This window comes from Carassius auratus, chromosome 28, assembly GCF_003368295.1.
Source record: "Carassius auratus strain Wakin chromosome 28, ASM336829v1, whole genome shotgun sequence".
Lineage (NCBI taxonomy): Eukaryota > Metazoa > Chordata > Actinopteri > Cypriniformes > Cyprinidae > Carassius > Carassius auratus.
Window position 1 is genome coordinate 22,624,535 of NC_039270.1, and position 25,036 is coordinate 22,649,570.

Here is a 25,036-nt window from a genome sequence, read left to right on the forward strand (position 1 = left end):
TTTTTTTTTTCACCTTTGATTAGATACTAACTGCATTTCATTGGTTCTGTACTTGTACTCTACATAGTGAAAATAAAGTTGGAACTAATCTACAATAACTGGAAAACAGCTTATTGTATAGTAAGTTATATATTTATTGTATAGTGCACTTATAAATAATAAATACATAGCACAGATGTGAATGCTATATATATAGGTCATTTTCTTCCTGATAACTGCCTTTAGAAACATGAGTTATCAGTCAAGCGTGTCTTCTTCAGGAGGAGCAAAACATGTTGACTAAGCAGTGTTGTACTAGACATTGCCTGTGAAAGCACATTCTCTCGGCTGCAACAACTGCAAACTCCCAAGAGCTGCATGGAGCTGTGTCTCTGTGACTCAGCATTTTCTCTCTCATCATGGAAGATGCAAGTACGTTAGTAACCATGATCACTTTTCCAGGATATGTGTAAGCCATTAAATTAGTCTAAACCACAATCATTTCTGTCACATTATGTTTCCAAATATTAAATACATGAAGCAATACTTCATTTGAAAACTGACTTACACCATCAAAAGCATGACAGAAACTAGAAATTTGATTTCTTGTTTACAACAAACATGTTAAGATGTAATTATTTTTATTTTTAAACCTTTAAAAAACTTTAATATTTTCCTTGTTAATTGACATTTATTACAACATGTAACCTACATTTTGTACATGTGTCTTTTCACTTGGGCCATAACCATCAAAAGTCCACATTTGTTTCTTAAAAGGTGCACACAGACCAGGTCTCACCATTTTAAAAATAACAACAAGTGAATCCAGCCAAAAATGTTTATTCATCAAACTCACCATGTTAAAATCAATTAGTTCACATTCAACAGAAAAGCAATGGCTTGGCTATAACAAGTAATAAAGAGAGCAAAACTAAATTGTCTAATGGGGACATAATGAAACTTAAAAATGTTAAACTTATCAAACTTTAACATTTTAAACAAGAGCTGTGATAAGAATATCTTGCTTGATATATGGCTGGTGGCTTTGTAGCATGTAGATGATCTGAGGGCATCATTTAGCTGCTGCCTCCATCCAGGGTGTGCTTGTCAAACAGGTACTCTGCCATCCTGTTGTTGCCAGCATCCATCTTGGAAAGGTTGGTGATGTGGTCACCAAGTTTCTTGATGGCCTCAACCTGCTCATTCAGGTAGTGTGTCTCCAGGAAGTCACACAGCTGTTGGACAAGACAATATAGGAGATGTTAGGATGCTAAATTCTCAGGACTGAATGAAACTGCTTTAAAGAGACATGTATATGCAGGCAGATTTAGAGTCTCGACTTCAACAATGAGGGTCACTCACATGAGGGTCTCCCTTCTCAGAGGCGACCTTATGCAGATCCAGCAGAGCCTGGTTGATGTTCTTCTCCAGCTGAAGAGCGCACTGCATAGCAATCAGTCCATTGCCCCACATATCACGATCAGGTTTCTGAAGAGAGACACAAACATTAAGAGCAATAATTCAACAGTCCCTTACAAATAGGCATGATGTCAGTTTATAGCAATAACAATAGTATTAAAGTTTTAGTTCAAAATAATATCAAAGCACCTTGATGTCCTGAAGCATGATGCGTCCCCCTCTCTTGTTCTGGAACTCCATGAACTTCTCAGCATGTTCGCGCTCCTCCTCGCTGTTCTTCTTGAAGAACTTGGCAAAACCAGGAAATGCGACATCATCCCGTTTGAAGTAGAAAGCCTGAACAAAACAAATTTTTTTTTTTTTATTCAAACCTTTGTTTGAAATTTAAGCAGATCAACAGTTAAGGATAGCATTGTGGGAGTTGACCTAACACTTGCTTCTCTGTCCTTGACCCCATAACAAAGTGGTTTGTGAGGCAAGAAATTTTAAGAAACCAACATAGAAAAAGAACATATTTCTACAGGTATGATATCCTTGATACTTTTTTTATGCATTATATAGGTTATATAAAAAATATATATTTAATTGAAGGAGAGAAAACTTTTCACCACACAACAAAAGATATATCTTGTAAAAATGAGAACATAAGAAATCTATAGACGCATACCATTGAAGTGTAAATGTAGGAAGCGTAAAGCTCCAAGTTGATCATCTTGTTGATCAGAGCCTCGCAGTCGCGGTCATAGTTCTGGCGAATCTGAGAAGTCTCCATTCCGGCGGGTTTTATTATCAAAATGTCAGTACAAAATAAATACGCTTAAATAGGTTTAAATAATTTCTGGAGAGCACGAAGTTCCGTTCAATCACTGTTGAAGCAAGAACCTCTTCAGATCTTCCTGAAGCTGTGAGTGAACTGAAGGAGCGCGTTCATCTTATATACGATCAGCGAATGATGCGTCAGTGAAACTAAAAACCAGCCAATCAAAGAACGAGCTGAGTAACGAGGTGACGAGACTTTCCGCTGTGTCAGGTTAGATAACGAAGACAAGATCAAGTTATAGATAGTATTTTCCGTTTCATTATTAATAGCATAGTAAGTCCAGCAGGTCTAGTCACAATTACAAGCATGTTTTACAAGCATGTGTGTGTGTGTGTGTGTGCGCGTGTGTGTGTGTGTGTGAGTGTGTGTGTATATATATAGGCTATATATATCAGAATCAGAATGAGCTTTATTGCCAGGTATGTTCACACATACGAGGAATTTGTTTTCGTGACAGAAGCTCCGCAGTGCAACATAATGACAGTGACAGAACAAAAATATATATATAAAAAAAAACATATAGGTAGGTAAGGAACGGCAATATACAAATTGACAATGTATGGCAGGTATATTGCATTATGTATGTATGTACAGGTATATTATGTGCAAAAAATTTAAGTGTATGCTAAGTATGTGTGTATGTATATATAAATATAAATAGTGTAGTGTGTTCCACAGTTATTATCAGCTGTTCATAAGATGGATTGCCTGAGGGAAGAAACTGTTCCTGTGTCTGGTCGTTATCCTATTCATATATATATTCATCCTTTCTCCAAGCTACATGCCAGTCACAGGCATATTGAATTTAGCATATATAGGCTATATAAACTAATTACCATTAGCTATATAAACGCATAGGCATCTTTCAAGCATAGGCTAGAGATAATTTCTGATCACTGATTGTCATTCACCATCTTTCAGTAACTGAATAAAATACAGTTAGTATTACAGTATTGCTGTGATTTTTTTGCTGTTAGTAAAAAGTCACAGCATTATCAAGCATAAGCTAGAGGTAATTTCTTATAACTGATTGTCATGTGATAATTTAATATTAAACCTTTTTGATAGAACAACTAGGCCAATTAACTTTCCTGGAGTAATTTTCTTATGTTCATTGGAAGGAAAACGAAAAGTTCCAGGTTGCATTTAGGAAGCTGGTAACAATATATTAATAGTAGCCTGTGTATAATATGGCAAATATCATGGGACAATCCTGAAATAACATAGGCTACTATTCCACTTTTGATTTAATGTCTTTTTCCTCTTTGAAACCATCTTTAAAAACCTGACTGATCAGAAAAGTACAGTGAAGCGAAGTCACAATTACGAAGCAGTTTTGTAGTTACCAGAAATTCCCAAAGCTCACTCGGTGTCAGCAGCAACAACCGCAAACTCCCAAGAGCTGACATGGAGCTGCGTCTCTGTGATTCTGTCTCTCATGGAAGATGTGTGTATTTGTAACCTGATCAGCCTGCCTCATTCCTGAAAGGAAATAAAAAACGTTATTTTCTTCTCTGTTTGGGTCTATTGTAAAGGAGTTTTGAGAGGGATATGCAGGTGGCTGGCTTGAGACCAGTGGAGGTGTTGGTAAGAACAGTCCTATCCAGTCACTTCAATTACACAGCTTCGTTCTTTACTAGGTATGTGTATGTGAGTGTGTGAGTGTGTGAGTGTGTGAGTGTGAGTGTGTGTGTGTGTGTGTGTGTGGTTTCTAGGAGGAAAGAGGACAGGGACATTGAGTGATTTATAGATGAGTAAAATTACTTTAAAATCAATCCAAAATGTAACTGGAAGCCAGTGTAAGGACCTGAGGACTGGTGTGAAATGCTCAGATTTTCTGGTTCTAGTCAGAATCCTGGCAGCAGCGTTCTGGATGAGCTGCAGCTGTGTAATGGTCTTTTTGGGAAGGCCGGTGAGGAGCCCATTACAATAGTCCACCCTGTTCGGTGATAAAGGCATGAATAAGTTTCTCCAAGTCTTAACTGGAAACAAAACATCTAATTCTTGCAATGTTTTTTAGATTATAGTATGCTGATTTAGTTACTGCTTTGACATGACTACTGAAACTAAGATCTGTCGTTAGTTGTTAGACCTCTAGTGTCAAGGTATGCATTCACCTTGAAAACTTCATCTTTGTTTCCAAATGCAATTAGTTCAGTTTTTTCCTTGTTTAACTGAAGAAAGTTTTGGCACATCCAACTATTAATTTCACCAGTACATAGTGTAACAACAATGAGTTTTACATAGTAATTAACTCAAATGATATATAGGGAATTTGAATAATTAATCAGGAATATGATTAATTTATCTCAGATGACAGTTACATTAAATTTGATTGATTATGAAAAATAGCTCAATTGCCTATAACAATAAATAATCACAGGGCACTGTAACTTACTCATTAATATGTCAATATTACATTCTTCATATCAATTATTGTGATATCTCTTACTGTAAATTACTGCAAATCAAACCGTGGTATGTCCAGCAAACCACTGTAGACCTATCAATTTTCAATAAAGTTATCACGCCTTATAATTCAAGGAAAAGTATTCTCTGGCCATGAAAATATTATCCTATCCTTATGATAAATTTAGTTTCTAAATTTAGAGCTTGTAGCTATAGATCAGACATCTCAGTGACTCGTAATGTGAGTGGGGTGGAGTCCAAGCCAATCGTCAGTATATGGGTTTTTAATAATTAAACTAGTAATACATCAAACTACAAATCACACAGAGTAAATATGCGTACGACAATACAAACAGTAAGCTTTATACAATACATAACGAATCCAAATAAAAGAGAGAGAGAGAGAGAGAGAGAGAGAGAGAGAAAATAGAATGAGCTCACATAAGGAGCTCAGGTATGAAAATCATAGTCAGTAACTTTTAGAAGCCAACAACAAATCAGATCATAGCAACAATTTAAAGCAGCATTTAAATCTCCATAGAGAAAGTGATACTTGCAAAAATGTCCAATGTGCGTGGCGTGTGCCGGAGGCCATGTGACGCGCGTGCACGCTTCGCTGGATCTTTGCGTGAGCGTGGAGCACGTGGTCCTTTGTTCTGTCCTCGCGCGGTATTTGAAAGGTTCAACAAACAATGTCCCAGAATTCGTCTTCCTTGCGTGGAGAGGCGAATAGTTGAATCAACTTAGTAAAGAAAAGAAACGAACAAAACGAAAGCTCTCTAAAGGAGCCATTAAAATGGCTTTTTCTCTCAGCCCCTGTGCTGAGGGGGGGGCTTGCGCTATGAGCGCGGCGCGAGGCCGCGCGGAGGGTCGCACAGGAGAGCAGCGTGTCCGAGGACCAAGAACGAGAAGAAGAGGAAGAAGCGCGAGTGGACCTTGTTTGGTCAATTCTTATAGCTTGAAATAGTTCACGCCCCTTTTTCGCGTAAACAGCCAATGAAAGTCCGTGATCTGAAACGGAGGGAAAAGTTCCTTTGTCTCTGTGAAGACAGCCCCCCCCCCCTGGAGATCTAGGGCTTGTCCAAATTCCAGGGATTATTCTAGCAAGTTTGTAATTCAGGTAACATACATATTTCATTACTTTGCTCTAGATAAATGGGTCTGTCAGAGCATGACGATTAGAACAAGACTAAACATAATATATATATGATCAAAGATCTAATTTTTAGATCGAATTACACATTTAAAAATTTGCTTAACACATGATAACACTGCAGATGTTGGGAAATATCTAAATGTATCAAAAGGGAATACGTAATACATTTATAAAACATAAAAACAGAAAGTTAATGAATACATTCCATAGAATGCATTGTTCAAAAGAAGCCAGTGATTTGGCTTCTCTCCTGTCCTGTGTGGTCGTAAACTTTTACAACCTGCAAAAGTGGGGGTTGCAGAAACATGGCTCTCTTTGAGAAGGTTAAAGTGAGGAGAGACATTTCCTAAAGTATGAGCTTGCAACTTATACTCTTCACATAACAAGGATTAACCATTTTATGCAATCCATAAACATAATTAAAATACATATTAATAATAAAATGAAAGTAAGGAACTTATACGAAAGGTTTCCTTTGTCTCCAGTGTTGGAATGTGGTTGGGGATTTTCATTTCTTCTTTGAAGCTCGCATGGGCATCGTAAATAATTTAAGTCCAGCCAGGCTGGCGCCAGGCCAGACACTTGGTGCAAAAAGAGTTTCATTTGGAAAATCTGAATTAAAACACATGAATCGATGATCTGCATATCCGTTACAATAGGCAGAAGGAGTCAATTGGGCTGATGTCATTTGGAGATAAGGCTAGGTAAATCTGGACATCATCAGCATAGCTGTGGTAGGCAATTTGGTTATTTCTAATTATTTGACTTAGTGGGAGCATATACAGTCTAAACAAGAGCGGTGCAAGAATTGACCCTTGTGGGACTCCACATGTCATGGACGTCCACTTAGACTTATGCTCTCCTAAACTCACATAATAACCTCTCCCTTCTTAGTATGACCTGAACCATTTGAGTACCATCCCAGAAAGCCCGACCCAGTTTTCCAGTCTCTCTAGTAGTATGTTATGATTGACAGTGTCAAACGTAGCACTGAGATCTAGCAATACCAGCACCGACATTTTGCCAGAGTCAGAATTTAAGCGAATATCATTTATTATCTTAATGAGTGCTGTCTCTGTGCTGTGATGCAGTCGGAAACCAGATTGAAAATTGCCCAGGTATCCATTTAAGTTTAAGTATTTGTTCAGCTTACTAAAAACTACCTTTGCTATAATTTTGCCTATAAAAGGAAGATTAGATATTGGTCCAAATTTCTCAAAATGGTGTTATCAAGATTGCTCTTTTTCAGGAGAGGCTTAACAACTGCAGTTTTCAGGGAGTTTGGAAACGTCCCAGAGAGAAGTGAGGCATTCACCACTTCTTAAAGATCTGCTTCCAAACAATTAAGCACACTTTTGAAAAAAAAGATGTGGGAGGTGTGTCAAGATAGCAGGTTGACGATTTTAGGTGATTGTGGCGAGTGGGGCGGGGCCGAGAGGCGTGGGAACGAGGAGTGAGGCCAGGTGTAGTGATTAGTGGTGGAAATTATGATTCTTTCTAGTGATTCGTTCATTTTCAGTTCGTTCACCAAAATGATTTGTTCAGAATCGTTCACTGATTCGTTCAGTGACCATTTCTTCGTATTACACAAAATAAGCCAGCAGATGGCAAAAAAAAAAGTGTATTATGTTGTTACGTCTTAAGTCAACGAACGTATTCACTTGTTGCAAAAACTGATCTGGCTTTATTAAAATGTGTGTATAATCGCATTCAAAATATAAAGTCTAATTAAGTTGTTCAGATGAACAAAGCACAAGGTTTTCTTGCCTAAATAGCATTTTAATTGTTTGGTCAGACAGTTTGTATATTATATATTCACATTCATCAATCGTGGATTAAACGTGGAGTTGCTAAATATCAAAACAAGCGTATGTGCACAGTACAGTACCTATAACTGCGCTTTGCATTTTTGCGAGATTGACATGCTAAATGGCAGACTGACCCGGTTTACTCTCATTCATTTCGTTCACGAACGAGATAAGCTATGTACCAGTTCATTTCATTCACGAACGACATGTATCCGTTCATTCAGCTCGTTCACGAATGACATGTGTGCCAGTTCAGTCATTTCATTCACGAACGAGATTTACTAAATCATTCAACTCGTGCACGAACGACATGTGCTTTGCCGATTGAGAAACGTGATTGGTAAACGGTTTGCCAGAATATACCCTGACCATCAGGTCAGTCATTTCATTCACGAACGAGATGTATCATTCAACTCATTCACGAACGACATGTGTGCCAGTTCAGTCATTTCATTCACGAACGATAAGATCTCTAGATCTAGTTCAGACTCATATGAAACTCGTTCATTGAAGGGCGTATTCGTTCACTACATTCAACAAATCAAATACTCTGTCACATCTCATACTCGAAGGCTATTGGCTCGAGGTTGAGTAATTCTTTGACAGGATGAAACAGTTGTTACCCGGTTCACTGAGCTGCGCATGCGCTGCTTATAGCGCCGCGCTGCTGTGGAGGGAGGAACTTCACTGAACGAGAAATATGAGTCAGTGGATTACGTGAACGAGAACGATTCGTTCACCTAAAAGATTCGTTCAAAAAGAACGATTCGTTCACGAACGACACATCACTAGTAGTGATTGGAGATGAGCTACACCTGCGCCCCACCGCCAGTATCGAGTCCCACGTAGGAGATGGAAGGATATAAAACTGGAGTGACGACCGTGAAGGACGAGAGAGGACCATGCCTGGGATATTATTTTATGTTTGCTTTTTATTTGTACACGTCAGTCGCCGTGAGTGGCTGACGCGCTGTTTTGTGTTTAATTTTGATTATTAAAATGTTTTTGATTGTGCGCCGGTTCCCGCCTCCTTCTTCCCAATGAATAGGTAATTCATATCGTTACAGTGGTGCCGAAGCCCGGGAGAAGGAGGGACGCGCTGCTGAAGATCCCTCGCCGTTGTGGTGAATCCGCGGTGCCCTCGAGCAGGCGAGGTATGTGCCGCCAGGGACGCTCGAGGCGGGGGGCTGGAGCGAGTTGCCGGGGACGGGCGAGCTCGCTGCCGACCGCCCACGATATGGAGGGGCGGCTGCCGTCCGTGAGGGAGCGGAGGAGTCGGCGCCGTTCGCTAGGGGGCCGGAGCCTGCTGCCTCCGTGAAGGAATCCGGAGGGGCAGGGAACGGGGGACTCCTGCCGCTGCCCAAAATCGGAGGAGCCGTCGCCGTCCACCGGGCGGCGGAGGAGTGTCGTGCAGTCCGCCGAGGGCCGTCCAGTGCCACCGCCGGGCACCGTGGAGGAGATCACCCAGCCGGTGGAGGGCCGAGCAGCAGTGCGTCTGGGAACCGGATTTTTTTTTTTTTCTCTCTCCCCTCTCTCGTCCCTGTCGCTCCTCCTTCCATCTCCTTTTCTCTCGCCTCGTCTGTCCTACCCCCAGGTTCCCGCAGGTCCCCGTGAGCGGTCCCCCCCGGAGGGAAGGGGGGGGGGGGAGTAGAGCGCAGTCTCGAGGGTACCCCCCGGCCTGCGAGGGGCGATGGGGGTATGTGGCGAGTGGGGCGGGGCCGAGAGGCGTGGGAACGAGGAGTGAGGCCAGGTGTAGTGATTGGAAATGAGCTACACCTGCGCCCCACCGCCAGTATCGAGTCCCACGTAGGAGATGGAAGGATATAAAACTGGAGTGACGACCGTGAAGGACGAGAGAGGACCAGGCCTGGGACATTAGTTTATGTTTGCTTTTTATTTGCGTTTTATATTTATTTTTGATTATTAAAATGCTTTTTGATTGTGCGCCGGTTCCCGCCTCCTTCTTCCCGATGATTACAAAGGTAATATTGTTACAGTGATGCACTATTTCTTCTAAAATGTTGCTATCAATTGCTTCAAAAGTAGACATAGTATCTTTTTGATATTGTGGCCGAATCTGTCTGACCTCTGCATTGCTTGATGATGTGTCAATTGCCTTCCTGATATTGATGATCTTCTCAGAAATGACAGCATTTCACTGGGAATCTGACTTGGGGGGGTTCAAACAGTGGCAAAAAGAGTACGAGTGTTGTTTTAGTTACTGTTTATAAGTTCTGTGAAGAAATTCTGTCTAGCTGTGTCTAGTTTCACATTAAAAGCATGAAGGATATCTTTATAGATTCTATAGTGTATTTTAAGTTTGATCTTCTCCAAACTGATTTCTGTCTGTTTTCTTATTGACTATTATTGGAGCAATATCATCAATAACATTTTTAACTTTTGAGATAAAGGAATCACGGAGAATATCAACAGAGTCTGCAGGAATGCTTGGTGTTAAAGATATAGCCTCCATAAATAGTACACTTGTGTTCTCGTTTATGCATCTCCTTCTGACAGAGACAGATCTAGATTCAGTTGTAGCAGAGATCAATATATCAAAGAAAATACAGAAGTGATCAGATAGTCCTATGTCCTTAAAAACAATGGATGAAATGTTTAGACCCCTACTGATGATTAAATCTAGAGTGTGTCCACCTTTGTGTGTGGGTCCATGCACATGCTGAATCTGTCAGGGTTTGGCGAGGAGGAACTCAAATGCAGACAGGAATCACAACACGAAGGGTTTATTTACAAAAAGGGGAAAAACAAAACCCACGAGGGGGAACACAAGGACTAGGGTAGACACTGAATAACTCTATTAAACACAATAAACAAGGTAAACAAAGACTGTGAACACTAACTACTAACAAACACTCACGGTAGTGCAACGACTTCTTTGAGGGGTTACAAGGGCACGATATCTCAGGAGGCTGACAGGTAGGAACACATAAGTAGAACATTCACAGAGTGGAACAATTTGAGGAAACAATCACAAATGATGAACAATGAACCGACGAAGACAGAGCACACTGGGAGATCTAAATAGGGGAACTAATCAAGACACGACAGGTGGCACAGATAGGACAATCACGACAAGACTAGGATAACAAGGGGGGCGGGGCAAGGGAACGAGACAACACAAGCACATGGCCCAAAGACAAGGCCATGTGCTTGTACACAAAACACGGGTCTGCCATGATCCTGCCTCAAGACTAGGAAAAATCAAGGACACGAGGGCAGAATCATGACAGAACCCCTCCCTTAAGGAGCGGCTTCCAGACGCTCCTCAAGGGAACATCAAACACGGGACATGACTGACATGACAGACTGGGACACCGACACAAACCAACAAGACATGACAAATAATAACAAAGGCAAACATAAATACACAATGGCAGGGTTGGGGTGACAAATAAAAAAAAAACAAACAGGGAAGGGGAGGAGGCGGGACCACAAAGTTCATGGGGGACAGACCAGGGTGGGTGGGGCAGGAGTCTTAGGAGGGCGGGCCGAAGGCTGACGACGAGGGGTCCGGGCAGGTCTGGGTGGTGAGGGGTGGGAAGGGGTCTCGGGACAACTGACAGAGGACATGACCGGAGGGGTCACAGGACACGGGGCAGCTGGACGACACGGGGCGACAACATCTACTGGACACGGGGCGACCACATCTACTGGACACGGGGGGACCACATCTACTGGACACGGGGGGACCACAGGACACGGGGGGACCACAGAACACGGGGGACCACAGAACACGGGGGGACAACGGCTGGACACTCTGGATTTCTGGGGACAGGGTCAGGGGACAAGACAGGACTGACGGGGACTTCTAAAATTTGAACAAGACGGGACAGATAATCAGACAAAGACTTAGCGGCAATAATAATGGGCATCTCCTTACGAGATGAGACAGACTGTAGAAGAGTTTCTGCTGCAGAGTCGGCTGCGGCTCTCTCCTCCGCTTTCACGACTGCAGACTTGAATACAGCTCTCTTCTTTGCCGGCTCGGGCACGCCAGCGCTCACCGCTGCTGGCACGGGCACGCTCACCGCTCTCCGCCGCTGGCTCGGGCACGCCAGCGCTCACCGCCGCTGGCTCAGGAGACCTCGCCGACTCAGGAGGAGACAGGGTCACAGGACCGGCAGGCCCCTTCTTCTTCCTCTTCCTCCTTGGCCGCGGTGCAGAGGCCACAGCTGGGTCAGAGGCAGGTTGGGGGAGTTTGGTCTCGGGCAGGGCGGACTCTGACGCCGACGATTCCGAGGCTGACTCCCACGAAAACTGTCTCCCTCGCTTGTTGGGGAGACTGAAGGTAGTGGGAGGTGCCTCAGGATTCTGGGAGGGACTTGCCTGATCCCCCAGGGTTGCCACGGCCAGGACACGACCCTCTGGGATTGTTGGCAGCTGGGTAGGTGGAGGGGACCTCTGTGGCTCCTCCTGGGAGACGCTCTCCCACAGCCGGGCATAATTTTGGAGGATCCATTCCCCCTCGGGCGAGTATGGGAGGGTGACCCCCTTCCTGTCGGTGGGGGATGACATCCAACATTGACGACGGAACTCCAACAGGTGTTGGAGCTCGGAGGACCTCCTGCCTGCTGAGTTCCTTTTTGGTTGGTTCATTATGTCAGGGTTTGGCGAGGAGGAACTCAAATGCAGACAGGAATCACAACACGAAGGGTTTATTTACAAAAAGGGGAAAAACAAAACCCACGAGGGGGAAAACAAGGACTAGGGTAGACACTGAATAACTCTATTAAACACAATAAACAAGGTAAACAAAGACTCTGAACACTAACTACTAACAAACACTCACGGTAGTGCAACGACTTCTTTGAGGGGTTACAAGGGCACGATATCTCAGGAGGCTGACAGGTAGGAACACATAAGTAGAACATTCACAGAGTGGAACAATTTGAGGAAACAATCACAAATGATGAACAATGAACCGACGAAAGACAGAGCACACTGGGAGATCTAAATAGGGGAACTAATCAAGACACGACAGGTGGCACAGATAGGACAATCACGACAAGACTAGGATAACAAGGGGGGCGGGGCAAGGGAACGAGACAACACAAGCACATGGCCCAAAGACAAGGCCATGTGCTTGTACACAAAACACGGGTCTGCCATGATCCTGCCTCAAGACTAGGAAAAATCAAGGACACGAGGGCAGAATCATGACAGAATCAGGTCAAAAGTGTTTAGAACCGTTTTCAAATTTTTTTGAAGTTTTGTTTTCTGCATTATCTATGTGAATACCAAAATCCCCTGCAATAGCAAAACAGTCAAACTTTGAGGAAATTATTGATAACATTTCTCTTCAACAAAGGCTGGAGAGTATTTTGGAAGCCTGTAAATAATGATAAACAGAATCCCTAGATATTAAAAAGACAAGTGTAGCGGCTATCTTACATTTTTAAAAGGTCGCTGAGAGGCTGAAGCAGGAACTCAATGCATTTGCGACGCATATAATAAAGTATCAGTGAGGCAAACAGCTGTTATTCACATTTATTGCACAGACAGATATTTCTTCACTTTAAAAGTTTGTAGATGGGTATGCTTGCATGAATGAATGTTGAATGAATGGTCAACAAAGAATACATCGTCCTGACTCACCCCCTCTCCCTCTACCCTGGCTAAGTGACCAGGTGACTAATATTAGTATTCCCAGGTAATCCCGTGACCCTCCACCATGATCACATGACAGTTAACCTTTTCATGTCCCTTTCAACAAGTACTGACCAAATGACACTTGCTTGCATTGATAGACATCTTTAAATAGAGCAGCTACACCTCCACCTCTCCTAACAGTCCTGCAGACACTCATGAAAGTAAAGTTAGGAGGGGCTGCTTCATTTAGGACTGTTGCACTGCAGCTGTCTTCTAGCCATGTTTCGTTTAGAAACATAAAATGAAAGCTACACATTCAAAAAAATTTAGGACAGGTAGCAATAAGAGGCTGGATAAGTTAAATGTACATTTTAACTTATCATATATTTGAAGTTATCATCATCTACAGTGCAAAATATCATCGAAAGATTCAGAGAATCTGGAACAATCTCCGTGCGTAAGGGTCAAGGCCGGAAAACTATACTGGATTCCCGTGATCTTCGGGATGACACTGCATCACATACAGGAATGCTACTGTAATATGGGCTCAGGAGTACTTCCAGAAAACATTGTCGATGAACACAATCCACCGTGCCATTCGCAGTTGCTGGCTGAAACTCTTTAGGTAAAAAAAGAAGCCATATCTAAACATGATCCAGAAGCGCAGGCGTTTTCTCTGGGCCAAGGCCAAGGTTTGTATATACTCCGGGGTGTTATTTATTTATTTATTTATTTTTCCACCTCTGGTTAGATGCTAACTGCATTTCATTGGTTCTATACTTGTATTCTGCACAGTGAAAATAAAGTTGGAACTAATCTTATCTACTGTAACTGAAAAACAGCTTATTGATATGTATTGTCCAGTGCACTTATAAATAATAAATACATAGCACAGATGTGAATGCTGTCTATATAATCCCTCACTGTACTTGATGATCCTAAAAGTGCAAATTATGACCACATCATCATAAGGCCTACTTTACTTTCAGTATGGGTTTTACAATCTAGTGAATATAGTGAATATAACTAAACAAATTTAGACAAATGATAAACACCAAATTTAATGGATAAAACTGCTTATGTTACATAGATAAATTCCTCTATCATCTCAATCACACAAATACACAAACAGATAATTATTATTTTTGTTTCTTTACTGTAAGCAAGTTATTAAGTGTTAAAAGTGTTTATTTGCTAGCACTAACACAACTGTTAATACTCCATGCATGAATTTCATGGGGAAAGCATTTTCTATGAAAAATGTGTCATTTAACAATATATGTTCAGCTCATATAGCGCAAAAAATCACATATTATATTATCCTGTTCATACTAAGGCAAATATCACAAGACAAACATGATGTAATTTCACTGTGGAGGGAAGGTCATTTTTTTCTTGATAACTGCCTTTAGAAACATGAGTTATCAGTCAAGCGTGTCTTCTTCAGGAGGAGCAAAACATGTTGACTAAGCAGTGTTGTACTAGACATTGCCTGTGAAAGCACATTCTCTCGGCTGCAACAACTGCAAACTCCCAAGAGCTGCATGGAGCTGTGTCACTGTGACTCAGCATTTTCTCTCTCATCATGGAAGATGCAAGTACGTTAGTAACCATGATCACTTTGCCAGGATAGGTGTGAAGCCATTAAATTAGTCTAAACCACAATCATTAAATACATGAAGCAATAGTTCATTTGAAAACTGACTTACACCATCAAAAGCATGACAGAAACTAGAAATGTAACTGCTGCAATGCATTCACTTTGAGTTTCACTTAATATATATCCATCTTGTTTTGATTTCTTGTTTACAACAAACATGTAAGGGTGTAATTAGCTTTACAACCTTTAAAGCTTTAAAGAACGTTAATATTTTCCTTGTTAATTGACATTTATTACAACATACAACCTACATTTTGTACATGGGGCTTTTCACTTGGGCCATTACCATCAAAAGTCCACATTTGTTTCTTAAAAGGTGCACACAGACCAGGTCTCACCATTTTAAAAATAACAACAAGTGAATCCAGCCAAAAAATGTTATTCATCAAACTCACCATGTTAAAATCAATTAGTTCACATTCAACAGAAAAGCAATGGCTTGGCTATGACAATTAATAAAGAGAGCAAAACTAAATTGTCTAATGGGCATTATGAAACTTAAAAATGTTAAACTTATCAAACTTTAACATTTTAAACAAGAGCTGTGATAAGAATATCTTGCTTGATATATGGCTGGTGGCTTTGTAGCATGTAGATGATCTGAGGGCATCATTTAGCTGCTGTCTTCATCCAGGGTGTGCTTGTCAAACAGGTACTCCGCCATCCTGTTGTTGCCAGCATCCATCTTGGAAAGGTTGGTGATGTGGTCACCAAGTTTCTTGGTGGCTCAACCTGCTCATTCAGGTAGTGAGGCAGATCTAAAGTCTCGACTTCAACAATGAGGGTCACTCACATGAGGGTCTCCCTTCTCAGAGGCGACCTTATGCAGATCCAGCAGAGCCTGGTTGACGTTCTTCTCCAGCTGAAGAGCGCACTGCATAGCAATCAGTCCATTGCCCCACATATCACGATCAGGTTTCTGAAGAGAGACACAAACATTAAGAGCAAGATCCCCTCTAATTCAACAGTCCCTTACAACTAGGCATGATGTCAGTTTAAAGCAATAACAATTGTATTAAAATTTTAGTTCAAAATACTATCAAATCACCTTGATGTCCTGAAGGATGATGCACAGTAGGTTATGAGAGTTTTACAATAATACATTTTCAAATAAAATAACTGAATATGTGATGCAACACTTCTGATGTCACAACTGTACCACTTTGTATTTGTATTGTATTTTCACAACAAATATAGGCCTAGTCTATATCCAGACACACCAATACTCAACCTATTCTCAGTCTGACTGTTATATGTGGTCTGTTTAGTGGTAAGTGCTATGAACAAGCCATTGAATCATTTGGTGTCATGTTTTTTTTTGTGGCATGGCTTTAGGTAAGGCCTGGTTCCAGCTCATATATGACCAATAGGGCAATAGTGGGCTAAGATCAGGAAAATATTATTTCTCACATGTTCTTCTTTAGTTAGATTTTTGCTACTTATATTTAAATGTATATGGACTAAATGATAAATGACACAAGTGTTATTATGAACTCTTAGTTTTTCATTTTTTTTTTCTGACGTTAACTAATTTATTCAAACATTGGTTTAAAAAAATATGTACATAAACCAACAATTAAGGATAATTTTGTGTGGCTGACCTAATACTTGCTTCTCTGTCCTTGACCTTGTAATATAAGATAATATAAGAAACCAACATTTAAAAACACTGTTGGAGACAACAACAATCAAACTGGACCTTTCATTGAAACCTTGATTAGAGAGATAAAGCCCTTGTGACAACTTCTCCATGTGACATCTAGCCTTGGTGTACCCTAAATGCATTCAGTTCAGGTGACAATGACAAAGCATTTTTATAACATGCACCCTAAGTATGTGTCAGCAACAAGTTAGCATACCAGACAATGAGCTGTGTCCAGAGGAGTATGTGAGTACAAACAAAGCAAATTTTGTTTCCCCACCAGGTACCAACAATGACCTGCTGCAGGTGGAATCAGCCATTAGTCTCTCCAAACTCAGGGGTCAAGGTTGATGGTTGACTCTTAAAGTCTATAAATGGATTTATATTTTTTTTTTTTCCGCCCTGTCTTTTTTTTTAATATAGTTTAACTAAATGTTAGACATTGAATGTGTTTTGTTTGAAACAAATTTTAAGGCATCACAGAGAAAGCAGACCCATAATTAATTGTGACAAGATATACCTCTTGCTCTTGTGCTTCCGCAATCTAATCGTCAAAGTCCAAAGATTCAATTGAGTAAAACTAAAATTATTCCTTTGTACATCAGGCTGTCCGAACTGAAAAGATTACATCTCAAATGAAAACTCCAGGAATTAGTGTGCAACAGCACAAAGAGTGTGCAACAGCCTGACAATAAAAGGTTTATATCATTATACATAAAATATAAATCCAGAAATGTTGTCTACATTTAAATTCGACTGATTGTACACTGTCTGCTGTATACTAGGTAGTATGTAGCAAGCAGTTCACTGCATTTTGGAGCAGAGCTTTTTGGCTTCCATAGTGGTTACTGACAGAGGATTGTGTTTGTTGTGACAGAAATACCATTTAGAAGTATGCATTATTGTTTTCTAGGAAAAGGGTCAGTTGTTTTACAATTCTTGGCATATTTTGGTAAGTATAGTGCAGACTTTATGTTCATAATCAAAAGTTCAGTTTCACAAGACTTATATTAATGTGAACGCTGGGGTAATTGGTTTGCTTTTATTTCGGCATCATTCACCGTGTAGATTTAATAAAATTCAGAATAGGTTTACATAGATAACTAAAAAGCAACTCTGCTGGTTGAATTATAAAACTAGAACAGTACAATCCCAGAATTGAAATAGAAAAGTCAATCCAACCCAAAATGTTTATTCATCAAATTCACTGGTTTAAAATAAATGTACTTTCAACAGTAAAACACTGGCTTGATGTCAGAAAATGAATAATCACAGGAAACATTTCATAAATTGAGATGGACAGTTTATTTGATGTTTAAAGTTTAACCCCTCAAATTTAATAGTACATTGCCTAATAAATTATCTCAGGGCAGCATTTAGCAGTCCAGGGTGTGCTTGTCAAACAGGTACTCTGCCATCCTGTTGTTGCCAGCATCCATCTTGGAAAGGTTGGTGATGTGGTCACCAAGTTTCTTGATGGCCTCAACCTGCTCATTCAGGTAGTGAGTCTCCAGGAAGTCACACAGCTGTTGGACAAGACAATATAGGAGATGTTAGGATGCTAAATTCTCAGGACTGAATGAAACTGCTTTAAAGAGACATGTATATGCAGGCAGATCTAGAGTCTCGACTTCAACAATGAGGGTCACTCACATGAGGGTCTCCCTTCTCAGAGGCGACCTTATGCAGATCCAGCAGAGCCTGGTTGACGTTCTTCTCCAGCTGAAGAGCGCACTGCATAGCAATCAGTCCATTGCCCCACATATCACGATCAGGTTTCTGAAGAGAGACACAAACATTAAGAGCAAGATCCCCTCTAATTCAACAGTCCCTTACAAATAGGCATGATGTCAGTTTATAGCAATAACAATTGTATTAAAGTTTTAGTTCAAAAATACAAAATACTATCAAAGCACCTTGATGTCCTGAAGCATGATGCGTCCCCCTCTCTTGTTCTGGAACTCCATGAACTTCTCAGCATGTTCGCGCTCCTCCTCGCTGTTCTTCTTGAAGAACTTGGCAAAACCAGGAAGAGCGACATCATCCCGTTTGAAGTAGAAAGCCTGAACAAAATCAAATAAAGGAATAAGAAAGGCTGCAACTATATGTCTTAAGGAACAATGTTTCAAAGTCAAAGTAACAGATCACAGAACAAGAATGCGGATCAGCAGTCACCCCTAACAACTGTAAACAGCCTTGGATGATCCCATAATACTGATGCATAGCTTCTGCTCATGGCATTTGCGTTATTTATAAGGTTTTTATAAAATATCTATACAATTTTCTTGTCTTTTTAATTCTTTAGAACATTTTATCGAATGTTTGATAGAAGTGAATAGCCTATGTTTAGTCAAGAATGGACAAATAATCAATAGAGAAAAAAAACCCTGCCATGTAACGATTTAGCAAAGTGATAAACAACAAGAAGAAACACTCACCATGGAGGTGTAGGTGTATCCAGCGTAAAGCTCCAAGTTGATCATCTTGTTGATCAGAGCCTCGCAGTCGCGGTCGTAGTTCTGGCGAATCTGAGAAGTCTCCATTCCGGCGGGTATTATTATCAAAATGTCAGTACAAAATAAATACGCTTAAATAGGTTTAAATAATTTCTGGAGAGCACGAAGTTCCGTTCAATCACTGTTGAAGCAAGAACCTCTTCAGATCTTCCTGAAGCTGTGAGTGAACTGAAGGAGCGCGTTCATCTTATATACGATCAGCGAATGATGCGTCAGTGAAACTAAAAACCAGCCAATCAAAGAACGAGCTGAGTAACGAGGTGACGAGACTTTCCGCTGTGTCAGGTTAGATAACGAAGACAAGATCAAGTTATAGTATTTTCCGTTTCATTATTAATAGCATAGTAAGTCCAGCAGGTCTAGTCACAATTACAAGCATGTTTTACAAGCATGTGTGTGTGTGTGTGTGTGTGTGTGTGAGAGTGAGTGTGTGTGTATATATAGGCTATATATATCAGAATCAGAATGAGCTTTATTGCCAGGTATGTTCACACATACGAGGAATTTGTTTTCGTGACAGAAGCTCCGCAGTGCAACATAATGACAGTGACAGAACAAAAAAAAAATATATATATAAAAAAAACATATAGGTAGGTAAGGAACGGCAATATACAAATTGACAATGTATGGCAGGTATATTGCATTATGTATGTATGTACAGGTATATTATGTGCAAAAAATTTAAGTGTATGCTAAGTATGTGTGTATGTATATATAAATATAAATAGTGTAGTGTGTTCCACAGTTATTATCAGCTGTTCATAAGATGGATTGCCTGAGGGAAGAAACTGTTCCTGTGTCTGGTTGTTATCCTATTCATATACAGTATATATTCATCCTTTCTCCAAGCTACATGCTAGTCACAGGCATATTGAATTTAGCATATATAGGCTATATAAACTAATTACCATTAGCTACATAAACGCATAGGCATCTTTCAAGCATAGGCTAGAGATAATTTCTGATCACTGATTGTCATTCACCATCTTTCAGTAACTGAATAAAATACAGTTAGTATTACAGTATTGCTGTGATTTTTTTGCTGTTAGTAAAAAGTCACAGCATTATCAAGCATAAGCTAGAGGTAATTTCTTATAACTGATTGTCATGTGATAATTTAATATTAAACCTTTTTGATAGAACAACTAGGCCAATTAACTTTCCAGGAGTAATTTTCTTATGTTCATTGGAAGGAAAACGAAAAGTTCCAGGTTGCATTTAGGAAGCTGGTAACACTATATTAATAGTAGCCTGTGTATAATATGGCAAATATCATGGGACAATCCTGAAATAACATAGGCTACTATTCCACTTTTGATTTAATGTCTTTTTCCTCTTTGAAACCATCTTTAAACACCTGACTGATCAGAAAAGTACAGTGAAGCGAAGTCACAATTACGAAGCAGTTTTGTAGTTACCAGAAATTCCCAAAGCTCACTCGGTGTCAGCAGCAACAACCGCAAACTCCCAAGAGCTGACATGGAGCTGCGTCTCTGTGATTCTGTCTCTCATGGAAGATGTGTGTATTTGTAACCTGATCAGCCTGCCTCATTCCTGAAAGGAAATAAAAAACGTTATTTTCTTCTCTGTTTGGGTCTATTGTAAAGGAGTTTTGAGAGGGATATGCAGGTGGCTGGCTTGAGACCAGTGGAGGTGTTGGTAAGAACAGTCCTATCCAGTCACTTCAATTACACAGCTTCGTTCTTTACTAGGTATGTGTATGTGAGTGTGTGAGTGTGTGAGTGTGAGTGTGTGTGTGTGTGTGTGTGTGGTTTCTAGGAGGAAAGAGGACAGGGACATTGAGTGATTTATAGATGAGTAAAATTACTTTAAAATCAATCCAAAATGTAACTGGAAGCCAGTGTAAGGATCTGAGGACTGGTGTGAAATGCTCAGATTTTCTGGTTCTAGTCAGAATCCTGGCAGCAGCGTTCTGGATGAGCTGCAGCTGTGTAATGGTCTTTTTGGGAAGGCCGGTGAGGAGCCCATTACAATAGTCCACCCTGCTGGTGATAAAGGCATGAATAAGTTTCTCCAAGTCTTAACTGGAAACACAACATCTAATTCTTGCAATGTTTTTTAGATTATAGTATGCTGATTTAGTTACTGCTTTGACATGACTACTGAAACTAAGATCTGTCGTTAGTTAGACCTCTAGTGTCAAGGTATGCATTCACCTTGAAAACTTCATCTTTGTTTCCAAATGCAATTAGTTCAGTTTTTTCCTTGTTTAACTGAAGAAAGTTTTGGCACATCCAACTATTAATTTCACCAGTACATAGGCAGAAGGAGTCAATTGGGCTGATGTCATTTGGAGATAAGGCTAGGTAAATCTGGACATCATCAGCATAGCTGTGGTAGGCAATTTGGTTATTTCTAATTATTTGACTTAGTGGGAGCATATACAGTCTAAACAAGAGCGGTGCAAGAATTGACCCTTGTGGGACTCCACATGTCATGGACGTCCACTTAGACTTATGCTCTCCTAAACTCACATAATAACCTCTCCCTTCTTAGTATGACCTGAACCATTTGAGTACCATCCCAGAAAGCCCGACCCAGTTTTCCAGTCTCTCTAGTAGTATGTTATGATTGACAGTGTCAAACGTAGCACTGAGATCTAGCAATACCAGCACCGACATTTTGCCAGAGTCAGAATTTAAGCGAATATCATTTATTATCTTAATGAGTGCTGTCTCTGTGCTGTGATGCAGTCGGAAACCAGATTGAAAATTGCCCAGGTATCCATTTAAGTTTAAGTATTTGTTCAGCTTACTAAAAACTACCTTTGCTATAATTTTGCCTATAAAAGGAAGATTAGATATTGGTCCAAATTTCTCAAAATGGTGTTATCAAGATTGCTCTTTTTCAGGAGAGGCTTAACAACTGCAGTTTTCAGGGAGTTTGGAAACGTCCCAGAGAGAAGTGAGGCATTCACCACTTCTTAAAGATCTGCTTCCAAACAATTAAGCACACTTTTGAAAAAAAAGATGTGGGTGGTGTGTCAAGATAGCAGGTTGACGATTTTAGGTGATTGTGGCGAGTGGGGCGGGGCCGAGAGGCGTGGGAACGAGGAGTGAGGCCAGGTGTAGTGATTGGAGATGAGCTACACCTGCGCCCCACCGCCAGTATCGAGTCCCACGTAGGAGATGGAAGGATATAAAACTGGAGTGACGACCGTGAAGGACGAGAGAGGATCAGGCCTGGGATATTATTTTATGTTTGCTTTTTATTTGTACACGTCAGTCGCCGTGAGTGGCTGACGCGCTGTTTTGTGTTTAATTTTGATTATTAAAATGTTTTTGATTGTGCGCCGGTTCCCGCCTCCTTCTTCCCAATGAATAGGTAATTCATATCGTTACAGTGGTGCCGAAGCCCGGGAGAAGGAGGGACGCGCTGCTGAAGATCCCTCGCCGCTGTGGTGAATCCGCGGTGCCCTCGAGCAGCCGAGGTATGTGCCGCCAGGGACGCTCGAGGCGGGGGGCTGGAGCGAGTTGCCGGGGACGTCCGTGAGGGAGCGGAGGAGTCGGCGCCGTTCGCTAGGGGGCCGGAGCCTGCTGCCTCCGCGAAGGAATCCGGAGGGGCAGGGAACGGGGGACTCCTGCCGCTGCCCAAAATCGGAGGAGCCGTCGCCGTCCACCGGGCGGCGGAGGAGTGTCGTGCCGTCCGCGGAGGGCCGTCCAGTGCCACCGCCGGGCACCGCGGAGGAGATCACCCAGCCGGTGGAGGGCCGAGCAGCAGTGCGTCTGGGAACCGGATTTTTTTTTTTTTCTCTCTCCCCTCTCTTGTCCCTGTCGCTCCTCCTTCCATCTCCTTTTCTCTCGCCTCGTCTGTCCTACCCCCAGGTTCCCGCAGGTCCCCGTGAGCGGTCCCCCCCGGAGGGAGGGGGGGGGGGGGGGAGTAGAGCGCAGTCTCGAGGGTACCCCCCGGCCTGCGAGGGGCGATGGGGGTATGTGGCGAGTGGGGCGGGGCCGAGAGGCGTGGGAACGAGGAGTGAGGCCAGGTGTAGTGATTGGAAATGAGCTACACCTGCGCCCCACCGCCAGTATCGAGTCCCACGTAGGAGATGGAAGGATATAAAACTGGAGTGACGACCGTGAAGGACGAGAGAGGACCAGGCCTGGGACATTAGTTTATGTTTGCTTTTTATTTGTGCGCGTCAGTCGCCGTGAGGGGCTGACGCGCCGTTTTGTATTTATTTTTGATGATTAAAATGCTTTTTGATTGTGCGCCGGTTCCCGCCTCCTTCTTCCCGATGATTACAAAGGTAATATTGTTACAGTGATGCACTATTTCTTCTAAAATGTTGCTATCAATTGCTTCAAAAGTAGACATAGTATCTTTTTGATATTGTGGCCGAATCTGTCTGACCTCTGCATTGCTTGATGATGTGTCAATTGCCTTCCTGATATTGATGATCTTCTCAGAAATGACAGCATTTCACTGGGAATCTGACTTGGGGGGGGGGGGGGGGGGGGGTTCAAACAGTGGCAAAAAGAGTACGAGTGTTGTTTTAGTTAATGTTTATAAGTTCTGTGAAGAAATTCTGTCTAGCTGTGTCTAGTTTCACATTAAAAGCATGAAGGATATCTTTATAGATTCTATAGTGTATTTTAAGTTTGATCTTCTCCAAACTGATTTCTGTCTGTTTTCTTATTGACTATTATTGGAGCAATATCATCAATAACATTTTTAACTTTTGAGATAAAGGAATCACGGAGAATATCAACAGAGTCTGCAGGAATGCTTGGTGTTAAAGATATAGCCTCCATAAATAGTACACTTGTGTTCTCTTTTATGCATCTCCTTCTGACAGAGACAGATCTAGATTCAGTTGTAGCAGAGATCAATATATCAAAGAAAATACAGAAGTGATCAGATAGTCCTATGTCCTTAAAAACAATGGATGAAATGTTTAGACCCCTACTGATGATTAAATCTAGAGTGTGTCCACCTTTGTGTGTGTGGGTCCATGCACATGCTGAATCTGTCAGGGTTTGGCGAAGAGGAACTCAAATGCAGACAGGAATCACAACACGGGTTTATTTACAAAAAGGGGAAAAACAAAACCCACGAGGGGGAAAACAAGGACTAGGGTAGACACTGAATAACTCTATTAAACACAATAAACAAGGTAAACAAAGACTCTGAACACTAACTACTAACAAACACTCACGGTAGTGCAACGACTTCTTTGAGGGGTTACAAGGGCACGATATCTCAGGAGGCTGACAGGTAGGAACACATAAGTAGAACATTCACAGAGTGGAACAATTTGAGGAAACAATCACAAATGATGAACAATGAACCGACGAAAGACAGAGCACACTGGGAGATCTAAATAGGGGAACTAATCAAGACACGACAGGTGGCACAGATAGGACAATCACGACAAGACTAGGATAACAAGGGGGGCGCGGCAAGGGAACGAGACAACACAAGCACATGGCCCAAAGACAAGGCCATGTGCTTGTACACAAAACACGGGTCTGCCATGATCCTGCCTCAAGACTAGGAAAAATCAAGGACACGAGGGCAGAATCATGACAGAATCAGGTCAAAAGTGTTTAGAACCGTTTTCAAATTTTTTTGAAGTTTTGTTTTCTGCATTATCTATGTGAATACCAAAATCCCCTGCAATAGCAAAACAGTCAAACTTTGAGGAAATTATTGATAACATTTCTCTTCAACAAAGGCTGGAGAGTATTTTGGAAGCCTGTAAATAATGATAAACAGAATCCCTAGATATTAAAAAGACAAGTGTAGCGGCTATCTTACATTGTTAAAAGGCTGCTGAGAGGCTGAAGCAGGAACTCAATGCATTTGCGACGCATATAATAAAGTATCAGTGAGGCAAACAGCTGTTATTCACATTTATTGCAAAGACATATTTCTTCACTTTAAAAGTTTGTAGATGGGTATGCTTGCATGAATGAATGTTGAATGAATGGTCAACAAAGAATACATCGTCCTGACTCACCCCCTCTCCCTCTACCCTGGCTAAGTGACCAGGTGAC

The 25,036-nt window shown here is 41.4% G+C and overlaps 2 protein-coding genes across 3 annotated transcripts; both read right to left on the bottom strand.

Annotated features, from left to right (window-relative positions):
* Nucleotides 1-1,053: 1,053 nt before the first annotated feature.
* On the bottom strand, nt 1,054-3,642 carry LOC113047216 (ferritin, middle subunit-like). Of its 2 annotated transcripts, none has more exons than XM_026208554.1 (4): nt 3,565-3,642; nt 1,588-1,734; nt 1,342-1,467; nt 1,054-1,214 (listed from the first exon to the last, which is right to left on the bottom strand). In XM_026208554.1, the coding sequence occupies exons 1-4, from the start codon at nt 3,625-3,627 to the stop codon at nt 1,056-1,058; spliced, it is 495 nt and encodes a 164-aa protein (XP_026064339.1). In that variant the 5' UTR covers nt 3,628-3,642; the 3' UTR covers nt 1,054-1,055. The 2 variants fall into 2 exon arrangements, with proteins under 2 accessions (XP_026064339.1, XP_026064338.1); XM_026208553.1 differs by lacking the exon at nt 3,565-3,642 and adding an exon at nt 2,066-2,299.
* A 14,147-nt stretch (nt 3,643-17,789) lies between these two features.
* LOC113047220 (ferritin, middle subunit-like) lies at nt 17,790-19,181 on the bottom strand. Its single transcript, XM_026208558.1, has 4 exons — nt 18,942-19,181; nt 18,420-18,566; nt 18,157-18,282; nt 17,790-18,029 (listed from the first exon to the last, which is right to left on the bottom strand). The coding sequence occupies exons 1-4, from the start codon at nt 19,044-19,046 to the stop codon at nt 17,880-17,882; spliced, it is 528 nt and encodes a 175-aa protein (XP_026064343.1). The 5' UTR covers nt 19,047-19,181; the 3' UTR covers nt 17,790-17,879.
* Nucleotides 19,182-25,036: the final 5,855 nt, after the last annotated feature.